Below are 20,854 nucleotides of genomic sequence, written 5' to 3' on the forward strand. Positions count from 1 at the left end.
TCATTCTGCTCCACTGGCACTATGACTGCAGATAAAGAAATAAAAAGAATTTCTTTTGGATTTGTTAATTCGGCGTTACAGGTCCAGTGACAGGTTTAGACACATTTAAAATGCTATAGTAAATGGTCGGAACCGACGCCGCGAACCGGAAGTTTGCGTTGTCGTCACCTGACAGGAAACATTTCCAGGCAACATGGCGGACGAAGAACAACAACAAGAAGGGATGTCTCAAAAGGAACTCGACGGTGAGGGATTTTACCAAGCTTGAGCAGTTTGTGGTCTTGAAATTAGCTTTTATAAACAGTTCTATTCATGTAAATTATATTTTTATGCTAAATTAATTAGAGTGGAGCTGCTGAGGATAAGTCGTTCACCAGATGCTAGCTGGCTAAGACGATAGCAATGTAGCTGCCAGATTGAGATCCTTGATAATGTTGTAAATGTTCGTCTTAGTCAAGCTCTGATTTTTAGAAAATTGAAGTTCTGTTTGTACACGTATCCTCTTCTAGATGTTAAATGAAACCACACTACTGAAATGATCGCTTTATTATTTACCCCTGACTCCGGGAATTTAACGCCAGTGTTCCTCTGCGCAGTAAAAGCCCCCTTTGTCTTTGACACAGGTCCTGGTGAACTCTCTGACCTGCACATCTGAGTGATTTCCCTGCTCTAACACACTTCAGTTCAACTAATAAACTAATTAATAACCCTTCTTGAGTTGAAGTGTGTGTTAGAGCAGGGAAAACACTAACGTTTACAAGACAGGGGGTACTCCAGGACCAGGATTGGGAACTTGTGATCTAGAAAACTATTTTAACCACTTGTGTTCTTTTGACTGTGAAACTGTAACCATTACAGCCTTCAGTTTATTAGGTGTCAGAATGTGTCAGAAAAGTCAGGATCTAGTGGGAATATGTTGAGCAAAAATCCACAATCCTACAGTGGCTGAGAAAATGTGTAAAGCATATGTTATAAACAAAATACAAATTTAAGCATATGTAGTTTTACTCCCTTTGGTTCCTGACTTTTCAGACACCCTGTATATAAACTTTTAATCAGACACACCACAGGTTCCCAATTCTGGTCCTGGAGCATTAATCAATGACTTATTTATTAGTAAAGTATATAATAGCTTTTTCAGTGTTGAAGTGGATGTGTTTGAGCAGGGCAAACACTAAAATGTGCCAGGGTTGGGAACCTGGGAGTGACACCAACAACATTTGTTTGTAGGTGTATAATTACTGACTGTAGTGCATTTGTTGCTCTTCACATTAGTGACATGGTTGTGTTTTATGCTGATGCACATGCTTTAGGTGGAGCAGTGCTTCTGGGATTTATATAGCTCTGTGTCACACCTGGGAATCCGAACCACACATTGCATATTCAAAAAGATGAGTTTAGTGTCAAAATGCTGCATTCACCTGAAACTCATTACCTGGTATTTCCAAGTTCTGACTAGGAGAATCCAGAGAGTACACCCCCTCAGCTTGGAATTCCTACTAGGATAGTCAGGAAGGTGTCCTCAACCCCAAGTTAAACATGTGACATCAAATCAACATGGCAGCTCACACGGTGAACTATAAATAAAATATCACTTCACTATGTGAAATTAGTTTATAGTAGTATTTACTTTAGATCATTCAACATAGACATCTATAATGATGACCATACAGTTTGCTGTTTTTTGACAATAAATACACTATATGGCCAAAAGTATGTGAACACATATGTGCTATTTGAACATCCCATTCCACATTTAGTGCCCCTTTGCTGTTATAATAACCTCAACTCTTCTGGGAAAGCTTTCCACTAGAATTTGGAGCGTGGCTGTGGGGATTTGCCCATTCAGCCACAAGAGCATTAGTGAGGACAGGCACTGATGTTGGGCGAGGAGGCCTGGGGTGCAGTTGGTGCTCAGTTTCATCCCAGAGGTGTTCAGTGGGGTTGAAGTCAGGGCTCTGTGCAGGACACTCGAGTTCTTCCATGCCAACCTTAACAAACCATGTCTTCATGGAGACATGCTCTCTTTGTACACAGGGGCATTGTCATGCTGGAACAGGTTTGGGCCTCTTAGTTCCAGCGAAGGGAAATCCTAATGCTAAAGCATACAAAGACGTCCTATACAAATGTGTACTTCCAACTTTGTGGTAATGGTTTAGGGAAGAGCTTATACTGTGGTGTGGTGTAATGTGAGATTAAATCCTAGAACCACCAGGCTGCCACGATGTATCCTGTCTCAGTTCAACAACTATTTTGAACTCCTCCAACATTAGAGTAGTAGACTCAATACAAAGCTTTAAGCTGTAGTCACTCAGCTTGCTTTCTCTTTCTTTTCAATCTCTTCATCTCATTGGATATGAACTCTATTAATACCTGGTTAAATCAGAGCCAGGAGACTTGATGTAACTTGAACTGACACATTAAACAGTTTGAGATCTTAAACAATCTCTGAATGTATGTGGAATTATAGGCAGAAATATCACTGCTGGGTTAAGAACAGTCTGCTAGAAAAAAAAACCTGTTGTCAGAAATACCACCAACACTGCTGTTTGTAATACACTCATACCAGCTCCACATACACTACCATGTCAGTGTCACTGTTGTGCTGTGAGTCATCCACCACCCGAATAATATTGATGGTTTTACAGTGGTCCCTTTCCATTGACAGACAGGCGTAGAGGGGAGGCTGTTATACCGTCCATAGCAACAGTCTGCAACCAGTAACTGTGTACATAACAAGTGATCTGTAGTCAGTGTAACTTTTGTGTTCTGACAGGTTTGAATTGTCTCGCGTATGATGAAGCTATTATTGCACAACAAGACAGGATTCAGCAAGAGGTAATACCTGTTCTCTGACATCTGTTTTATTTATCATAGTATTGTGTAAAATGTTTGGTTTGACTCAACAGGTGACAAAGCAACAAGCGGAGCTTGTTTATTTCAGTAAATGAAAATGAGTTGCACTTCAAGCAACACTTCATGAAAATGAGCTGCACTTCAAATGACAAATGATCATTGAGATTAAGAATTTCTCAACTTTGTGCAAATTAGATGAGGTGGTAAAGACAAAAATCCAAATGATTAAATCCAGTCATGTGGTGCATATTGTGTCTGATGTGCTCAGTTCTCTTCTCCCCCAACTTTTAGATGCTTCATGATTTTGATTTCTGTTTACCTCGCTTTCAACAGAGCTTGATTCTAAATGCAGAAAAATGGAAGATAAAGTTAGAAGTTCCCATGTAGACTAAGCACTGGTGGTCAAAAGCAGCGCTCATTCTTTGAATGTTCATTCTCATTTTTCCCCTCTGAATTATCAAGCCAGATTTGAAGCAAGAATAGTGTATAAATAACTCAGTTTAAAGCAACAGTAGAAATATTACAGTGTGTGTGGCGTCCTGGGGAAACCCTTCACATGGTGAAATTTTGACATTTTCTATTATATATAATTCTGAAAACTACACACTTTCCTTAAACTAAAGGTTTAAAACATGTTTCTTGTTTGCATCTATCTCAACCATAAGAAAAAAATTCTAGCATTTTAAATTCTGATGATCCCCAAAGGTGAAAACAGAGAAAACTGCATTTAAAGATTCATTCCGGCTGTGGTGTCACAGACATTTTAACACATGGTATCTGATTACAAACTGAATTAATTAGGGTTATGTCCATTTTGCTATGCCATAGTAGCTATCGAGCAAATTGCTCAAAAAGCCTGACATTAACCATGTAAGACAATCTTAGACATCTTTAGACAGACTGACTGTTTTTACAGTCATAACATTTATTAAAAATGGTCTTTGCAGGACAGTACCCTGATCAAGATTATAGAGTAAATTATTTCCTTTTCATTTTGGTGAAATAAATTTGAGGTGCCAAAGTATGTTATAGGCAGAAAACCCCAATTTTGGCCAACACCTGCCTTTTCATCTACTTTGTCTATTTGCCAGAATTCAGCCACAGCGATTTCCAACATGTTTTCCCAGGCCTATTTTAAAGAAAAGTTCTCCAGTTAATATATTTGTGATTGTGATACATCCACAAGAGACATCTTGTGACTTCTAATGTGAAAACATGGTATAAGTCTGAGTGAAAGTCTGCCTGATGTGCTGCTAACCTGGTTATTACTTAATTCCAGATTGCCACCAGCATTCCACTCGTATCAGAACAACAGGATCTAGCTATACTTAAAAAAGAATACGCTGAAGATGACACAATTTACCAGCAAAAAATAAGGGTAAGATGTTATACACCTGCTTGTACCATTCCTTTTTTTTTTTTTTAAAAAAAAAAAAACATTAATTCCTAATAAAGAACAGTGAATTATGCTGTATTATGCTGCTGTATTAGCAAATAAATTTAAAAATGCTGCTGAAAGTTTATTATTGATCAGTAATTCTAAACAATCCTCTTTTAAAGTCTGTTTTTAAAAAAATTCTAGTTTTCTCCCCAAACTAATGAAATACTTATACTCCTATAACAGGATTATATGTCGTTTAATATCTTCCTGTTTGAAAATGTGAAGCTGCAACCAGATACTGTGAAGAAAACTGTAGTACTGGGATGTGTGAATTTATAACATTCGCTCTCTACTTGTCTGTTATATTAACAGGATTTACAAAAGAAGTACTCATTCATACGGAAGACACGGCCCGATGGAAACTGCTTCTACAGAGCCTTCGGTTTTGCATACTTAGAGTCATTGCTGGATGACAGTAAAGAACTACACAGGTAATTCGTCACTCACACTGGCAATCGGACTGAAAGAGTGTATGTCTGTATGCAGATGTATGTGCATAGATACGCTTATTAAAATGGAAAATATTTGCACTTGCAGGTTCAAAGCCATTGCTGCCAAGAGCAAACTGGACCTCGTGAGCCAAGGTTTCACAGAGTTCACTATCGAAGATTTTCACAACACGGTACGTGAATCATTCTGGTAAAGAGATGTAGTAATGACAGATATGTAGATCTGATAAATATGACATAGATATGATAAATATGACATGGACCACTTATCAAGCACACTGCCGCGAGTTTGCTGGCTTCAGTGAGTATCATACTTTGTTAGTATGAATCACTGAACCACAGTATCTAACATTGTCAGAATGTTTTAGATACTAACACACAGTAATATTCCAGGAAGTTGTGTCTTTCTTTCTTTTGTATCTAAGTACAAAACCATGACTAATTCTTCTGAACAGGTGAAGGTGAGGCATGGTGCGTCACATAGCTGTCTGCCCTCATGCTGTATGTGCACGTTTGTGTCCACCAGAGGGCGTAATGTGAAAAAGGGAATTAAATTCTCACATGCACTGCAGAAAAAAAAGAGAAGAAGCAATGTAGTGGATGAGAGATGCTGAGAATCACTACTGCTAACTTCTGGACTCCAAATCGCAGATATTGTGTTGTTAGGTATTAAATCTGACTAGGTAGAGTACAGTTTGGGATATTTCAGATCTTAATAAATTAAATAAATTACCCCTTGAACATCATTTTGGCCAAAAAAGCCAACATTTTGATCAGATATAGTTATGGTATGAAATGTGAGCATGCATATCCACACTGATGAGCAGAGCTGCAGCTAGACTGTTCTCTCTCCTTGCTGCACGAGCTTGATGTTTTTTTCTTCCCTGCACTTTCTGAAAATCTTTACTCACTGTGAGTACAGTATTGGTGTATGTAATTTGTTTAAAAAAAAAAAGAAAATGTAATTATTTGAGAACACGCTATTCTCCAGTATCATAAAACGAGATATTCAGTTATTCATTCATTTATGTTCAGTAAGCACTTTATCCTGGTCAGGTCAGGGAGGATCCAGAGCCTTTCCCAGAAACACTGGATGTTCACATTGCTTGGGATGGCAGTCCATTGCACACACATTCACACACTCACTCACAACGGGAGTCGACAGTTCACCTACTGGCATGTTTCTGGTAGGTGGGAAGAAACCAATGTAACCCACACATATTCGTATGAGTTCAGATGAGTAGTGAGTAGTGAAGAGCTTTTACCTAACCTTTACACCAGTGCTTCTCAAATGGGGGTTTGTGAATCATTACCAGGGGGTCTGCAATTTTTAAAATTTTGTTACAATCAATGGAAATCATAACTTACCTCTATTAAAGTTATTATTGTGTTCTTATAGGCTCTTAAACAAGTCACTTGAATGGGTTTAATACAAACCTCAACAGCTCAGGAACAGGTATATATGTAAACTGGACCAAGTTAGACCTAATGTGTTCTGTGAATGGAAAGTTCAGGAATATAAATCTCTAATAAATATCCAAAATATTATTGTATACATTTGAATAATGAGCCTAATATTTGAATAGTAGGATTATATTCATAAAATAAATACTTGCTAAAGGGGTTCTTCAAGTACCAACACTCTTCCTGCGGTGTGCCTGTCTGTGTACCACGTTTACCCACAAACCCCCTCTCTGTGTTGCTCATAAATGTGCTTCAATGCAGACGTATAAATGTCACAGGCATGATTATGAATGATGTTAACATAGTCAGGGTTCATTTAATACATTGGCCTCAGGCTAGCAGCTGCCCTAAATAATAAAGCTATGTCATGTAGCCTGTTACCAAGTAAACACTTACATTCAGATGCGTTGCACATGGTGCATAGTTTCTACTTTGAGATTTGGATTATATGTACACTCACCAACCACTTCTCCACCTCACTCCACTCTTGTCAGCCAAGAACAGGAATCTGAGGATACAGTGGGCACAAACCTGGACAGTTTCAATGGAAAAACATTGCCTGATCTTTTTCCAGTCTTGAACTGCTCAGTTCTAGTGAGCCTGTGCCCACTGCCCACTGTAGCCTCAAGCTTTGGCATGTTGAGCTTTTCTGATCAGCTTTCTAGGTCTTTAATGTGTGTATTTATGATTATCTGTAAATCGACTCCTGTTTTATTTTACTTTTGCAGTCCTGATGTTCTCGGAGCAAGTTCAGACCCAGTCTGTTGAAACCACACATGGCAGCTTGCTTTAGATCCTGGGTCATTTCTCTGAGGAAACCTTATGGAATGTGATACTGTCTCATGTCTCATGCAGAAAGTGTTTTTTCCTCCATTGCTGCTTCTAGTTCATGGACCTGATCGAGGTGTGCGATAAGCAGCCATCCGTGACAGAGCTGCTCAACTCCTTCAACGAGCAGAGTGTGTCCGACTACCTGGTGGTGTATCTGCGCCTCGTGACTTCAGGCTACCTGCAGAGAGAGGATGAGTTCTTCCAGTACTTTATAGAGGGCGGACGCACTGTGCGAGAATTCTGCCAGCAGGTGAGTGAGCTGACATCTCGACATCTCCCTGCAGAATTGTCGAATGAAAGATGGTCTATTTTTATTTTTATTTATGATTATTAAATGCTTTGGGACTGGAAATATCTGAGTTCTTGATGTGATGGTTCTACAAGACAAAAGTGTACAGAAGCATCTACACGTTTACCTCAATCTAAATGGAAATGCCCCAAAGATACACGTCCCTCTTACCTTTTCTCTACTAAAATGGTGTTCCATGATCTGCATTTGTATTTTGGAACATAACTGGCTTTTATTATGTAAAGAATAAAATATAACAGGCATACTGTTACAGGAAAATAATTAACCATGGAGTGATGTGATGCTCTTAGCACCCCAATACTTTTCCAATTATTTTCCAATTAAAGCACATCTGGAAGCGTTTTGTCCCTCTTATACCACAGCAATTTCTCAACGCTAACAATTATTCATATATTAAAGAACGGCATATTGTATGTTTTATCTATTTATAGTTACATTTAATGTTGTGGAAGGTTCTTGTTCCTGTTAGCACATATATTTTAGCAGCTATAAACAGTTGTGTTACTGTTACAAAGCGCTGATACCGGGGACTCCATATATATAAAAGTCTCAGTCGAATTGTTCCTGTGGCACGTCTGCTGTACAACTCCTTTAACAAGTTGCTACTACAGAAACAATAACATGATAGAACGAGCGTATTAATATAATACTTGCAGCCAGATCTATTGTCAGAGCTGCTGTTATAGAAAATTAATCAGAATCGATCATGTCGTATAAGACGAAATAACACTTGCCTGTCAGGTATTCAACAGTAATTACATTATTCAGTATTGAAAAATTTCAGTTTTCAAACCAGGTTTCAAACCACTGTTCTTAATTTGAATCGGTAATTTTATACTCTTATACTTATACTTATAATCTCTATATATATATATGTATATATATACACACACACACACAATATATATATATGTATGTGTGTGTGTGTGTGTGTGTGTATGTATGTATATATATATATATATATATATATATATAAAATGTATATATATGTTGTGCTGACTATATTGACCAGAGAGTAACAGTGTGTTAAAAATAAAAGTCAGGATGATCTCTATGTATGTATCTATTTCCATAAATATTGTGTATATTGCTAAGAATTGTAATTGTGTTGTTTTGCGTCAAATGCGACATCTGTTTCCATCTAGAGAATGCTACGTTGGAATAAAAATCAAAGTGTTTTCCTTTCTGTTGTCCAGGAGGTGGAGCCCATGTCCAAAGAGAGCGACCACATCCACATCATTGCTCTAGCACAGGCCCTGAGCGTGTGTATACTGGTGGAGTACATGGACCGAGGGGAGGGAGGCACAGTCAACCATCACATCTTCCCTGAGGATGGAGAACCCAAAGTCTTCCTCCTGTACAGGCCGGGTCACTACGACATATTGTACAAATAGCTGCTCAGGAGCAGTTCCCAACATCCCCATGCTGTATCGTTCGAGTCGACTTCAAAGCTGTGAAACATGAATTTAGGAGTCCAGCACTCAATCTCACCGTCTCTTTCTCAGCGCCCCAAAGACGGTCAGATTTCTGTGACTTCAGACACTGGACATTGTACAGCTCCCTTTTTTTGTATAACTCCAAATCCTACTCTTCTTCACATATCCCGTGCTTATTGCTGGAGTATTTTCTCTCGGTTAAACCTCTGTGTTTTATTATACAGCTTGTGTTCTTCGTGTTTGAATGTGAGAATAAACATTTTGCAATAGATGTCATGATTTTTGCATCATTCTGGTCATTTTATTTGAATGAGAATTAAAATGACGGCAAATTCAGTGAAGTAAGGAAGTGAATGAAATCACACATAATACACCAAATCGCTTACAGAAGAGCAGTGAAGAGGTTTGTTGCTTTGCCATCTTTCCGCTCCACCAGATTTTCAGAGGAACAGAATGGTGGAGGAATGAAGACTGTGGGATCCTCTAAGCCAACGACCATGTCGAAGAAGCTGAAGAGAGAAATGGGAGTGGAGTTATGTGTATACTGCAAATATATTAGTTCCAGAGTCTTTATAGATATAAATATTGTAGGATTACCATCATATATTGAACATGATGTCCTATTAGTCTGTGCATAACATGGACAAAAAGTTTTTATTATATTAAAGGTATATTAGTTAAGACTGGAGCTCTACTGGTTAAATGGCTGAAGTACAACACTGGAGCATTGTTTTAAACTCCATAATCCCACCACCCATTCCCACGTAAGTACATAAAGAATGCCCCAGAATCTATGGTGGCCGGTGGAGCTAGCAATACTAAGGTCTGACTTTTCTTAACTGTTTGAGAGCCAAGTTATAGCACTCTAAACAGGTGAAATTCGTCTCAATTCGGCTTTTGGTGAAAATTTTCAAGAGTGCCTTCGGTGTCATGTTAATCTTTGTAATGAACTCTCACGAGTTTTTCAGCTGACTGTCACTACCGGTGTTGGCTGCACAGGAGTTTGATGATTTATCTTAAATAGTCGTAGTCTTCTCCCTGCTCCCAGCATGCCCACTTTAACTCAGGAAGTTGCCAGACAGCTTGGACTCCAGGACCAGGGTTGGGAACCTGTGGTCTGTGTGTTAAAATACAGATTGCTTTTGCATGCATGTCCAGAAGGGATGCCACTGTACTGTGTCAAAATTCATCCAGTTCACTAGTAATAAATTTCTCCGTCATGGAAAAAAAACGTGCTGTATATTCCAGTTTTACTACAATTTTTGTCAAGTTTTGTTTGAAAGCACAGCATGGTTTTTTGTTCTCAGTTAAATGATGTGGTTGCGGATTCCGGCTGGTTTTCCTTCCCAAACAGAAGGAGATAGGGTGGAGTGCCTGAAAGACAAATGACTATTGCATCAACCTAAAACCACAATTGCAGTTTTTTTTTTTTTGTGGTGCTCATTAAGGCTTCTGCATTAACACCATTACTAATACCAATATTGCAGTAATGATTCAAAGATGATATATTACAAGTTATATATACATTAAATCAGATTCAAATGAACCGTCATGGTTCCATTTCCCATAACCAAGTCATCTACTGATATAGCGATAGAATAAATAGAAAGTGAATAGGTGCAGTGCTAGTCAACTTTCTAACCCTGTTCCTCACAGCGTGTTTGAATTACTCAATCCAGTGTATCCTCACACCCCCTCACAGGGGAACCAGCCGGCTCATGCATTTGGACTAATTCAATCAAGCAATTATCAAGTTTTTTATTAGCAGAACGAGATCTAATTCAGAAAAGTCTTAACAAATAAATGGTTGATGGTCCTTTGGAAACATATCAAGAAATACACATTTATAGCATTTTGAGAATAGAACGTCTCAAAAGTCTGTCCATTGTACATAAATAATTATGTCCTGTTAACATGCTGGAACTTGACATTGTTGTTGTTTCGGCTGCTCCTGTTAGGGGTAGCCACAGTGGATCATTGGTCCGCATATTTGATTTGGCACAGTTTTTATGCCGGATTTTACTTCCTGAAGCAACCCTCCGCAATTTTTATCTGGGCTTGGGAGTACACTGTCATGTACAACCCCAGTGGCTGGGGTTGGTTCCCTGGCCGGGAATCGAACCTGGGCCACAGCGGTGAGAGCACCGAGGCCTAACCACTAGTCCTCCAGGGACCCCATGCTGGAACTTGAAGTAATACACACATTTACATCTTTTCCCCATAACCCCAAATATATCAATCAGCAAAGACATGTTTGTGTCTTTAGTTTCGCACTGGGGCTACAAGGCCCAAATCTTCATATACACACTTTAAGCTTTATGGGAATTATATTATCTCCTGCATAACTTATAGCTTTCTGGTACAATTTGACCATCAAATCTTTGGCAGCGGGGCTGAGAGGGAATGTTGTGAAATGTCAGGATGATACCAAATTGCAAAAAAAAGTGACTCTGATTGTCTGAGATGACACTACAGCATTCAGCTAGCATTCAGTTATTTTGTATTTATGATTTTGGGTGAGATAGACTTTAGAAATTGTTAACTATTTTAGTACATTAAATTTTTTTCACTCTTTTATTCTATTAGTAAATTTGTGTGTAAATGTTTTGACAGGCCAAACTGAAAAAAAAGCTTCTGCCAAATTTACAAAAGTTTACTTAACTCTGATATTCTTCATACTCGTGCTTATGTTGATAAATGCTAATCACCTTTAAATTACCAAGGGCATTAACAGCACAGCTGATTTACATTTAGCGACACCCACAAAACTCCATAAAAGGGAAAGCTCGGAGAGCTGAAAATGACAAAATGATGACTAAATGATGAAAGAGCGCCTTCTAAGAATGGAGTGCTAAATCTTCCAGTAATACACCTTAGCCATTACAGCACATTGGCTATCATAGATACAGATTAACTCTTCCTCCTTTTATAGCGTGCCATTTCTTTTGTCCTAATTGAATGGCTAGTCTTATTTGTCTTCATTTATGGATTGGTTTTTTGGTCTACTTTCTCTCACGTTAAGTCTTTAATGTGAAGTGACCATGTTTTGCAAAAACATTTATTTAAATTCATGTGTATAATGGAAATAAAGGTGAACTTGAAATAAAATTTAAACTTGTGAATGTAATCCATATATAAATTTGCAGTAACTCATCACCAATTACATGCTTGGAAGCCGATCAATCGAGGTTTACGTTAGGGAGTCTCAATTTACACAAACTCAGGAGCCATCGTAGGATACGAACACTTTTCTGAATTGGATATTCTCGAGCGCTAAGTTTCTCATGTAAAAGTAAATGCTCCTATAAACAATTTATTCATACGAGTGAATAAATTCATTTGTACCAAGCTTGATGAATGAGACTCACGGTGCATCATTCACATCAAGCTCTCAGATCAAGATGGAAACCTGCCGCATTTGTGTGCCTGTACTGGCTATGCATTCCCCAGAGCGCTCAAGTTTTGCTGCTTGGCTCTTTATCCCAGTTCTTCAGCAGTAAACCAGCTGGTATCAGTGAATCTTTGTGTGTACAATTGTGCAATAAGTGCCAGTGTTTTGTACACCACTTTCATGTGACTGTTTTAAAATCCCAACCTTGACAGAAAATGACCCAGTCCATCGATGTGATAGATGGTGACGACGGGAATGCAGCCGAACTCTGTAAAGGTCAGGGAGTAGTTTGCTGAAAAAGAGGTACAGAAAACAGAATGAATCTAGTGCTGTTCATTGAGTCCAGAATGACTGTTATGTTCAGTATAAGGATTTACAGTTTACCTTTTAGCTCAGCATCTGATCCCACCCAGCTGTTGACCAGCAGGCCCTGTGCAGGAGCAGACAGGCTTCCCAAGACAACCTGAGCCATGTGCTGGGCATCAAGAGGAATCGCAATGGGAACGAAGGCAGCCTCGAAAGAATTCTTAATACAGCTTTTGTTGTGGTAAATGATGTCAAAGTAAACCTTCTGAAATATGAGACAATACGAGAGTATGAGTTTTGGAGTTGCCATAGCTTAGAAAATGTAAATCTCAAACATCTCCATTTCATTGGATCAAATGTTTAACTTTGTAATAATCAGCAGCACAGACCACAGATTTTGGTGAGACCGGACATTAATAATGACGTACCCATCACCAAAATTCATGAGTCTATCACACTTGACTTATGCTATAGGTTAATAACTAGTGAATTTTTAAGAGTATCCCCATAATAGACAGTTGAGAGTTGACAACATACAGTCATCCAGCATATAGTCTAGCAGCTCATTTTGAGTAGTCTTTGTCCAGGTATGTTTGTCAGGGTTCAGGAAAATCTAAGAATCTCAAATTAAGATCTATAATAAAATTAAGCTCTATAATAACACTGTGACCCAATAGTTGTTTTTACTTCTCTGAAAAGCAGAAGTCGATCCACGAATACGTCATGCCCGCCTTCCTTCCCAGTGGCAACAACACGAATCCTCTCTTCCACAGCGTCGTAGTAGAACTGCTCATACACCATCGTCTTCCCCTCAGGAAAGTTCTGTGAAAGACATGATGTTCAGGACAGAGCTTCTCACCCGGAGACGACACAGAGAATTAACGTGTAATGCCTCTCATACAGCAATTCATACACATCAGACCCACTTACTACAGCTAACTTTCCCTGGAGGTATGGTGGTGACTCTATGGGAAAGGAAGAGGAACAACAAAGGGTTGGTGGAATGGCATTTAAGATGCATCTCTTAAAAAGAGAAACAATTAAATAAAACAGATAAAAAGAAAAACATGATAATAACACTGATGGCCTTTTAGACTTTAAAGTATGGGTTAATTACTATAAACAAGAACTTCCCTTAATTGGAAAAAGGACAGAAGGGTGTTGGAGAAGTTATCAGCTGCCTTTAGACTTCCATTATTAGTGTGTTTTAAATAAACAGGCTTACTATTTGTTTCGCACAACAGAGATGTTTCAATTACTGGTTCTAACACTCATATGCAACAGATGTGGTGGATAGAGATTAAAAAATAAAAGCTGGACTTCTTCCTTTAAGATGTCATAAGAAATCCCCCAATCCATATTATAACACAGGCATCATCAACTGGTGGACCAGTACGGTACCAGAGCTGAACAATGTATGACAAAAACCTGACTAGTATGTAGTTCAGTGACTTGTCTTGTAAACATGGACCTTATGTAGCTTTTTACACCCAATCACATGCATTTATGTCAATTATTTAGCTGAAGGCATCTCATCAAGAAAGGATGATTTTTTTTAAACTTATTTTTAAAAATTTGTTTAATCTGTCTGGTGTGCTTAGCAAACTGATAATGAAAACAGAATGTTTCAAGATGAATGGAAAGAGTGTCTGTGGCAATAGTTAAAAATAGTAATGTAAAGCGCCCCATACAAATCAAAACATAATCACTTCAAATTGTCTTATTTACTGTATAGCCATCAACTAATTACTAATATTAAGCATTGAAGGGTAACTGTTGTTGGCATTCAGTCATGTTAGTCTCTCATTCAGACCTTTGTAAGCAAGGAATTTTATGTGACAGGACCTTTACAAATTCCAGCAGAATTTTATTTATTGAGTTTTTAGTTCTTAAGTGCCTCAAGAACTGCCTTTAGACTTATAATATGTTTCAAATATAAGATTTTTCATTTGTTTTTCAAAACATGGACATGTTTCAATCTTATTGGTTGTGGATATCAGTCATATGCTACAGATCCGGATAGAGATCATGTTAAAAAAGCTGGTGATTTTTGGTGTAGTCAGGGGTAGAAATCTCAAAATCAATATAAGACATTGCCATATTAACCATTTTGACTGTCACACAGTTACAGCACATGTTTCTTAAACTAAAGCTCAAACTGGACAGCAATTATTTGAATTAAAAATAAGACAAAAGCTTCATTAAGCTGGACTTACTGCAGTGGTGGGGTTTCTGAGCGAGGGCACTGAGCAGTGCACTCAAGATGATTGTAAGCACCAAAGCAGCCTGCATGGTTCCGATTCTGGCAAACTGAACAGACAGTAACACAATTACACAATGACAAAGGTTTTATACTGAACTGCTCAGCTCCAACCCCAGTATCCTCCACATTTTCCTTCTCACCTAGCCTGGATTACAACTGCAGATCTGATTCAGTATAGCTGATTATTAACTTATTCTGACTCTTATTCTGCTTTGGGCAGAGGTGCTAAACGTTGACACTCACTTGGGATTATGTGAGTAATATGTGATCATGTGAAAAATGTAAAGGTGCATTTCACCTTTCATGCCCTGAAAGTGCGCATGTGAATTATATGTAAATTACACGTAAGGAAGAATTATGCATGTGAGAAAAGCTGAAAATTAATGGTGAATAGTGTGAGAAATCACATCTAAAAAAAAGTGTGACCTTGATGGGAAAATGAATGTGTGAAAATTAAAAGTGTAAGAAATTACATCTGAAAGGAAAATCATGTTCCCCCTAGATGTGACAAATTAACCTCAGAAAATTAATTGTGTGAGAAATTACATGTGAAAAAACTATTTGTAACATAACATATGAAGTTCATGTGACATTTCTGTAAAAGGATATACAGTTTTAAAGTCTTCTCTCAACCTAAAGTAGAAAGGTATAAACTATTAAATTTATTTAAGTTTGAGAAAGATTCACAGAAGAAAAAATATTTGCCTCAAATCACACAGTGATTTTCATTACTGATGGCAGATTAGTGTCTCTTTCACCAAGGAACCACAGAACATGGGAAAACATGTTAGCAAGCTAAGGCTATCTAACAACAGTTTCTTTCCTAATCTCTCAAATATAACCTAGCATTATAATATCTCTGACAATGCAAACTAGCTGAATGTTAATAGCTAGCTGTCAATAAATACTGCCATGAAAAAATAGAAAGTGTACGTAGCATCAGATTACAGTGATGGATATTAAGCCACATTCTCGCTGTCACATTATAAAGATTAGATTTGTTAGCAATATTATACTTCTTGATGCTGAAAGGTCAATTTATGACTTCACAAATATATGATTATAGAGGAATGTACTGATGTAGCTGTTGAGTAGAAAGTAGAGATTTTTTTTTTTTTTGAGTACAAGTTAAAGTGCTAGGTGAAAGAAAATCTCAATTAAGATCCAGTTATTTGAAAACTAGATTTAAGCACAGTAACATAGCTTTGTGTTTACTTCCCGCCTCTTGGCCTGTATGTATGAGGATGACTAGTGAATGCAAACAGCTCAGTGGACATAAAAAGATACTAAAATAACTCAGAAGCAACTTTTCTAAATAATTTCTATCAGAATGAAATCTTATTGTTTACTTCATGTTGCAGCAGGTCATCTTTTTATAGCTTTTTATTTGTTTGTTGTTGTCTCATATCTCTTGGTGCATCTTACTGGCAAATGCGTGCAAGGAATTACAGATGGCACCAGATAAAGCCTGAAATGGAATGACCGATCCAGACTCACATGACCATGAGTAATGTCGGTTTATTCATTTGTTTATCTCAGGGTCAATGTTCAACTGCAAGAGCTGGTCATATGACTGTTTACAATGACAGTTGGGGTCATAAGTTTATATACGCCTTGCAAAATCTGTAAAAATGTTAATAATTAAAAAAAAAAAAAAAAAAAAAAAAAAAAGAGGGATCATTAAAATTGCATTTTGTTTTTTATTTTGTACTGCCCTGAATAAGCTTCACATAACAGATGTTTACATATAGTCTACACGACAAAATAATATCTGAATTTACACAAAAGAACCAGTTCAAAAGTTTACATATGCTTGAGTCTTAATATTGTGTGTCATTACCTGGATGATCAATGACTGTTTTTATGTTTTGTGACAGTTGTTCACGAGTCCCTTGTTTGTCCTGAGCAGTTAATTTGTTCTTCAGAAAACAAGAAATCCTCCAGGTTCTGTGCATTCTTTGCTTTTCCAGCATCTTCTGCATATTTGACCCCTTTCCAACAGCGGCTATATGATGTTAAGATCTTTTCACACTGAGGACAACTGAGGAACTCATAGACTACTACAACTTTTACAAAAGGTGCAAACATTCACTGATGCTCAAGAAGGCAACACATTACATTAACAGCCAGGGGGTGTAAAATGTTGAACAGGATGATTGGTGTAAATTGTTATTACTTTGAAAAAACATGTACATATCTTATGTAGCTTCTGAAGGGCAGAAGCTAAACGAAAAAAAAAAAGATCTTTAAACAAAATAATAACAATTTAGCTTATTCAAGGCAGTAGTAAATAAAAAACAAAATGCAGTTTTTATGATCCCTCTTTTTTTTTTAACTTATTAACAATTTGCAGATTCTGCAAGGCTTTTGTAAACTTATGACCCCAACTGTACATACTTTTGACATATAATTCATTCCTGGATTGTTTTTCATACGCCTGCTTTTGATGGTGATACAAAGACAAATACAGCAGAGAATTAGGAACATAGTCATGTTTTTTTCCACTCTCATCAGCCACACACCCTAAACATGAACAAATCAGAGTACTAATTAAAAAAAGTAGAATTAATTCATTAACCCTGGACACATAGTCAAGACTTACATACTAGGAGTATAAAGCAGAGCCTGTATCTGTGTAGCGCTCCAAATTTGTATCTGTATCTGAATTTATGCTGCGTTCGACTTAAGAAGTGGGAAGTCAGAATTTATGTCATTTTCAACCACATTATTATTCATTCTAAATAATATATTTGTACTTGATTAGATCCATATTACATACACTATATGGCCAAAAGTATGTGGACACCTGACCATAACACCCATATGTGGTTCTTCCCCAATCTGGTGCCACAATTGTATAGGATGTCTTTGTATTCTGTATTTCCCTTCACTAGAACGAAGAGGCCCAAACCTGTTCCAGCATGACAATACCCCTGTGCACAAAGTGAGCTCCATGAAGATATGGTTTGTCAAGTTTGGAGTGGAAGAATTTGAGTGGCCTGCACAGAGCCCTGACCTCAACCCCACTGAACACTTTTGGGATGAAGAGGAACAGCACCCCAGACCTCCTCGCCTGACATCAGTGCCTGTCCTCACTAATACTCTTGTGGCTGAATGGGCAAATCCCCACAGCCACGCTCCAAATTCTAGTGGAAAGCTTTCCTAGAAGAGTTGAGGTTTTAACAGTAAAAGGGACTAAATCCAGAATGGGATGTTTAAAAAGCACATACGAGTCCAACTTTTGGCCATATATTGTGCCTTCCATATTAGTTTCACTATAATAATCACTCATAGGAGTTACTGAATAATATGCTTTAGGATGAATAACTGAGTGCTAAGCTGACTGTTTAATAAGTTAAAGGATTTAAATACATTTACAGTATCAAACTTGTGACAAATGGATCAGGATCTGCATGGATGCTAGTGCATGTGGATTTATTTAGGTAGCACAAACATGGTGGAGTGAAAGTTATACTTCCCTCTGAGGAACACAGCAGAAAGAACCGAGCTTCAACATGTGTAAAACATTCTTGAGGTATATGTAGGTCAATTGCCTACTCTTGTTTACACCTCTCACATGCCTCACATGCATGTTCTTTCTTTGGTTACAATTAACCCTTTGTCATAAAAGTTAATACTATTATACGAGTATCATCATCATCAAGTTGTAGTTAAAGTTCAGCTTTAGAATTCTTCTGCCAGAATTCTTGGCACCCTTCATGAACAAATGACTGGAGAAAATAAAGATCACACACAACTATTTACAGTTCCAATAACAAAAATCCTGCTAATCCAAACACTTTCTCGCATGAATCTTTCTCCAGTTAATACTCCTCTCCAAAAGTCCTGGCATCTGTATCCTATTAGCACCTGCAAACAGGGACTGTTTAAATAAACCAAAGCCAGAGGCTTGCTCCTACCATTTGCTTGTGGTTGGGCCATTCCAAGCATTCTAACATTAGTTCTTGTTATGTTGGAGACTCTAGTGATGAAGCTAGGTCTGGAATGGTCATTGGAAGATTGGGGAGAAATCTCAGTGGTCTGGCCTTTTTGGTGACTGATTTTGGCCTGTGTGCTTTTTTGTAGGATTAGCACTAGTTAGCACTAGTTAGCATTTAGCTAGCTTTGACAGAATGTAGGCCTACACTTGAGGTCACCTAAGAACAGGAAGTGAAATTACAAAGCAGACAGAATGAAAAAAAATAAAAAGGTTTCATCTTAATATTTCAATATTAAAATAGTGATAGTGCACTAATTTAGTACTGTAGCTACATGCGTTTGGGTTATTTCGAAAATCACTTTTTATGCATTGTGCTGCTGCCACATGATTGGCTGATTGGATAATTACGTGAATGAGCAGGGATACAGGTGTTCCTAATAAAGTGATCAGAGAGTGTATGTGGAAAAATTATTTATATCCTTAAAATAATATGCAAATAAATAGTTATTCTTTGGGAAAAATCTGCTGAAATCTACTGTTGTCTTTGACCATCTGTAAATTATTTAAATAAATGTATATGTAAAATGCCTTGGTCAACAATTTCCATGGAGATCATAAAAATGTCTAAAAACATGAGGTTTTTTTTTTAAAATCCCAGTCTCACCCACTGCTGAAGGAAATCTGACAATCCTGCCCGCCCTTAAAGTTCGTAACTGCCTGCAGTATTTTCCAGTAAACTCAGCTGGTTGTATTTCCAAAAATATAAATTAGTAAAACCCTGAGCAGGACAAAGCAGATCTGGATAAAGCAGTTATTGAAGATTGAAGGCTGTAAGCACCCCCCACATCCAAAAAGCTCCCATGTTAATCATTGTGGCCTTACTGTGTCCCGCAAGCCTTAAGTCTGACCTCCCGCTCTTGTGACATTTTTCACTGGGTTCCATAGTTTCCCAGTTCTAATGCACACATTCAGGATATTCCAGCCCAAAATCTGGTTGTCTCAGGCAGGAGGTTAAAACTGGTTAGTAGATGGACCTTTTTTAAACAAGATAACTGCTCAAAACATATATCCAAGTCAACCCGTTTAGGCTGGAGATTTCTAAAAGGATTATTTTCTAACTCACACTCCCTTCATCGGTGCCTGCTGCTGTTATTTAGTGTTACTCTCTGAGTACAACTCTAATGAATCCATGTAATGCAATAGTGCTGCATAATGTTCCAAAATCAATACCATTTCAATCATGGTTTTACAAATAGGCCCACATGGACCAATGTCTGACTCTGTTATTACTTTTTCACAGACCCTCATAAATATTATTGCACATGTTGATTAGACAGAAATAGCCCGACTGTCAATGACTACGTGAACATACTTGTTTTTCCTGTCAGTAGTGTTTGTAAAATGACGTAAATGTGCCACTTTCTGCTGGTTATTTTAGTCTTGTTGGTATTGAACATGCCAAATGTGTCAGGCTGAGACAGTTTGGGGGCAGACTCTGAAGATCTTTAGGGGGAATATGGCATATTACAAAACTTTTTTTATGCAGCAGTGGTTGGGAGTGGTACTTCGTGGTCACCATTGTTAGCCTTCCTGAAATGCAATATCAGTCCCTCCAGTGCAGTATACCATGATTTATTATACATTTAGTTATTTCACATGCTAACAAGACATAATAGATAGGGTTTGGCCAGCAGGATTAATGCTGAGATGATGACCTCCGGTTATAGCGTGATTGATGGACACGCAAGCTCTTTGGGGACGCATAAGGCTGTTGGATCTGCTTGCTGCATTTCGCACACCCTCTGTGCTGCACTCCCGCAGAGCCTCCGACACATTCCTGCCATGAAGCAGACATAAATAACTCAGGGATATATTTCTGAAGTACTCTATGTAAAGCAAAACTGTGCAGGCATGTCCAGAGATGGATGCTGAGGACAGTGAGGTAGTGATTATGCCAGCTATCCATCCATACACCATACATGAGTAGCATGTATTTAGGCATGCCTTTGATGTTTACCATCCATGCACTCTCCATGTTATCATAAAACATCTGGAGTAGAATGACCCAGCAGCAATTATCTTTCTTCATTCGTTGGACATTTAATAGGCTTGGGTTTACTTTATCTGCTGGTCATATATCAAGGTATTTGCGACTGCCAGGAGAGCA

The 20,854-nt window shown here is 37.9% G+C and overlaps 2 protein-coding genes across 3 annotated transcripts; one reads left to right on the forward strand and one right to left on the reverse strand.

The window, feature by feature from the left end:
- Positions 1-92: 92 nt before the first annotated feature.
- otub1a (OTU deubiquitinase, ubiquitin aldehyde binding 1a) lies at positions 93-9,063 on the forward strand. The gene is made up of 7 exons (XM_026938659.3): positions 93-245; positions 2,777-2,838; positions 4,136-4,234; positions 4,610-4,728; positions 4,835-4,919; positions 7,097-7,291; positions 8,548-9,063. Exons 1-7 carry the CDS (start codon positions 194-196, stop codon positions 8,743-8,745), a joined length of 810 nt encoding a protein of 269 aa, XP_026794460.1. The 5' UTR covers positions 93-193; the 3' UTR covers positions 8,746-9,063.
- On the reverse strand, positions 9,064-14,854 carry epdl2 (ependymin-like 2). 2 transcript variants are annotated; one of them, XM_026938660.3, is made up of 6 exons: positions 14,701-14,852; positions 13,415-13,449; positions 13,172-13,306; positions 12,563-12,749; positions 12,383-12,470; positions 9,064-9,296 (listed from the first exon to the last, which is right to left on the reverse strand). In XM_026938660.3, the coding sequence occupies exons 1-6, from the start codon at positions 14,774-14,776 to the stop codon at positions 9,170-9,172; spliced, it is 648 nt and encodes a 215-aa protein (XP_026794461.1). In that variant the 5' UTR covers positions 14,777-14,852; the 3' UTR covers positions 9,064-9,169. The 2 variants fall into 2 exon arrangements, with proteins under 2 accessions (XP_026794461.1, XP_053096256.1); XM_053240281.1 differs by lacking the exon at positions 9,064-9,296 and adding an exon at positions 9,333-9,904 and having other exon boundaries at positions 14,701-14,854.
- Between the last annotated feature and the right edge of the window lie 6,000 nt (positions 14,855-20,854).

The sequence above is a fragment of the Pangasianodon hypophthalmus genome, chromosome 15 (assembly GCF_027358585.1).
Source record: "Pangasianodon hypophthalmus isolate fPanHyp1 chromosome 15, fPanHyp1.pri, whole genome shotgun sequence".
NCBI classification, from domain to species: domain Eukaryota; kingdom Metazoa; phylum Chordata; class Actinopteri; order Siluriformes; family Pangasiidae; genus Pangasianodon; species Pangasianodon hypophthalmus.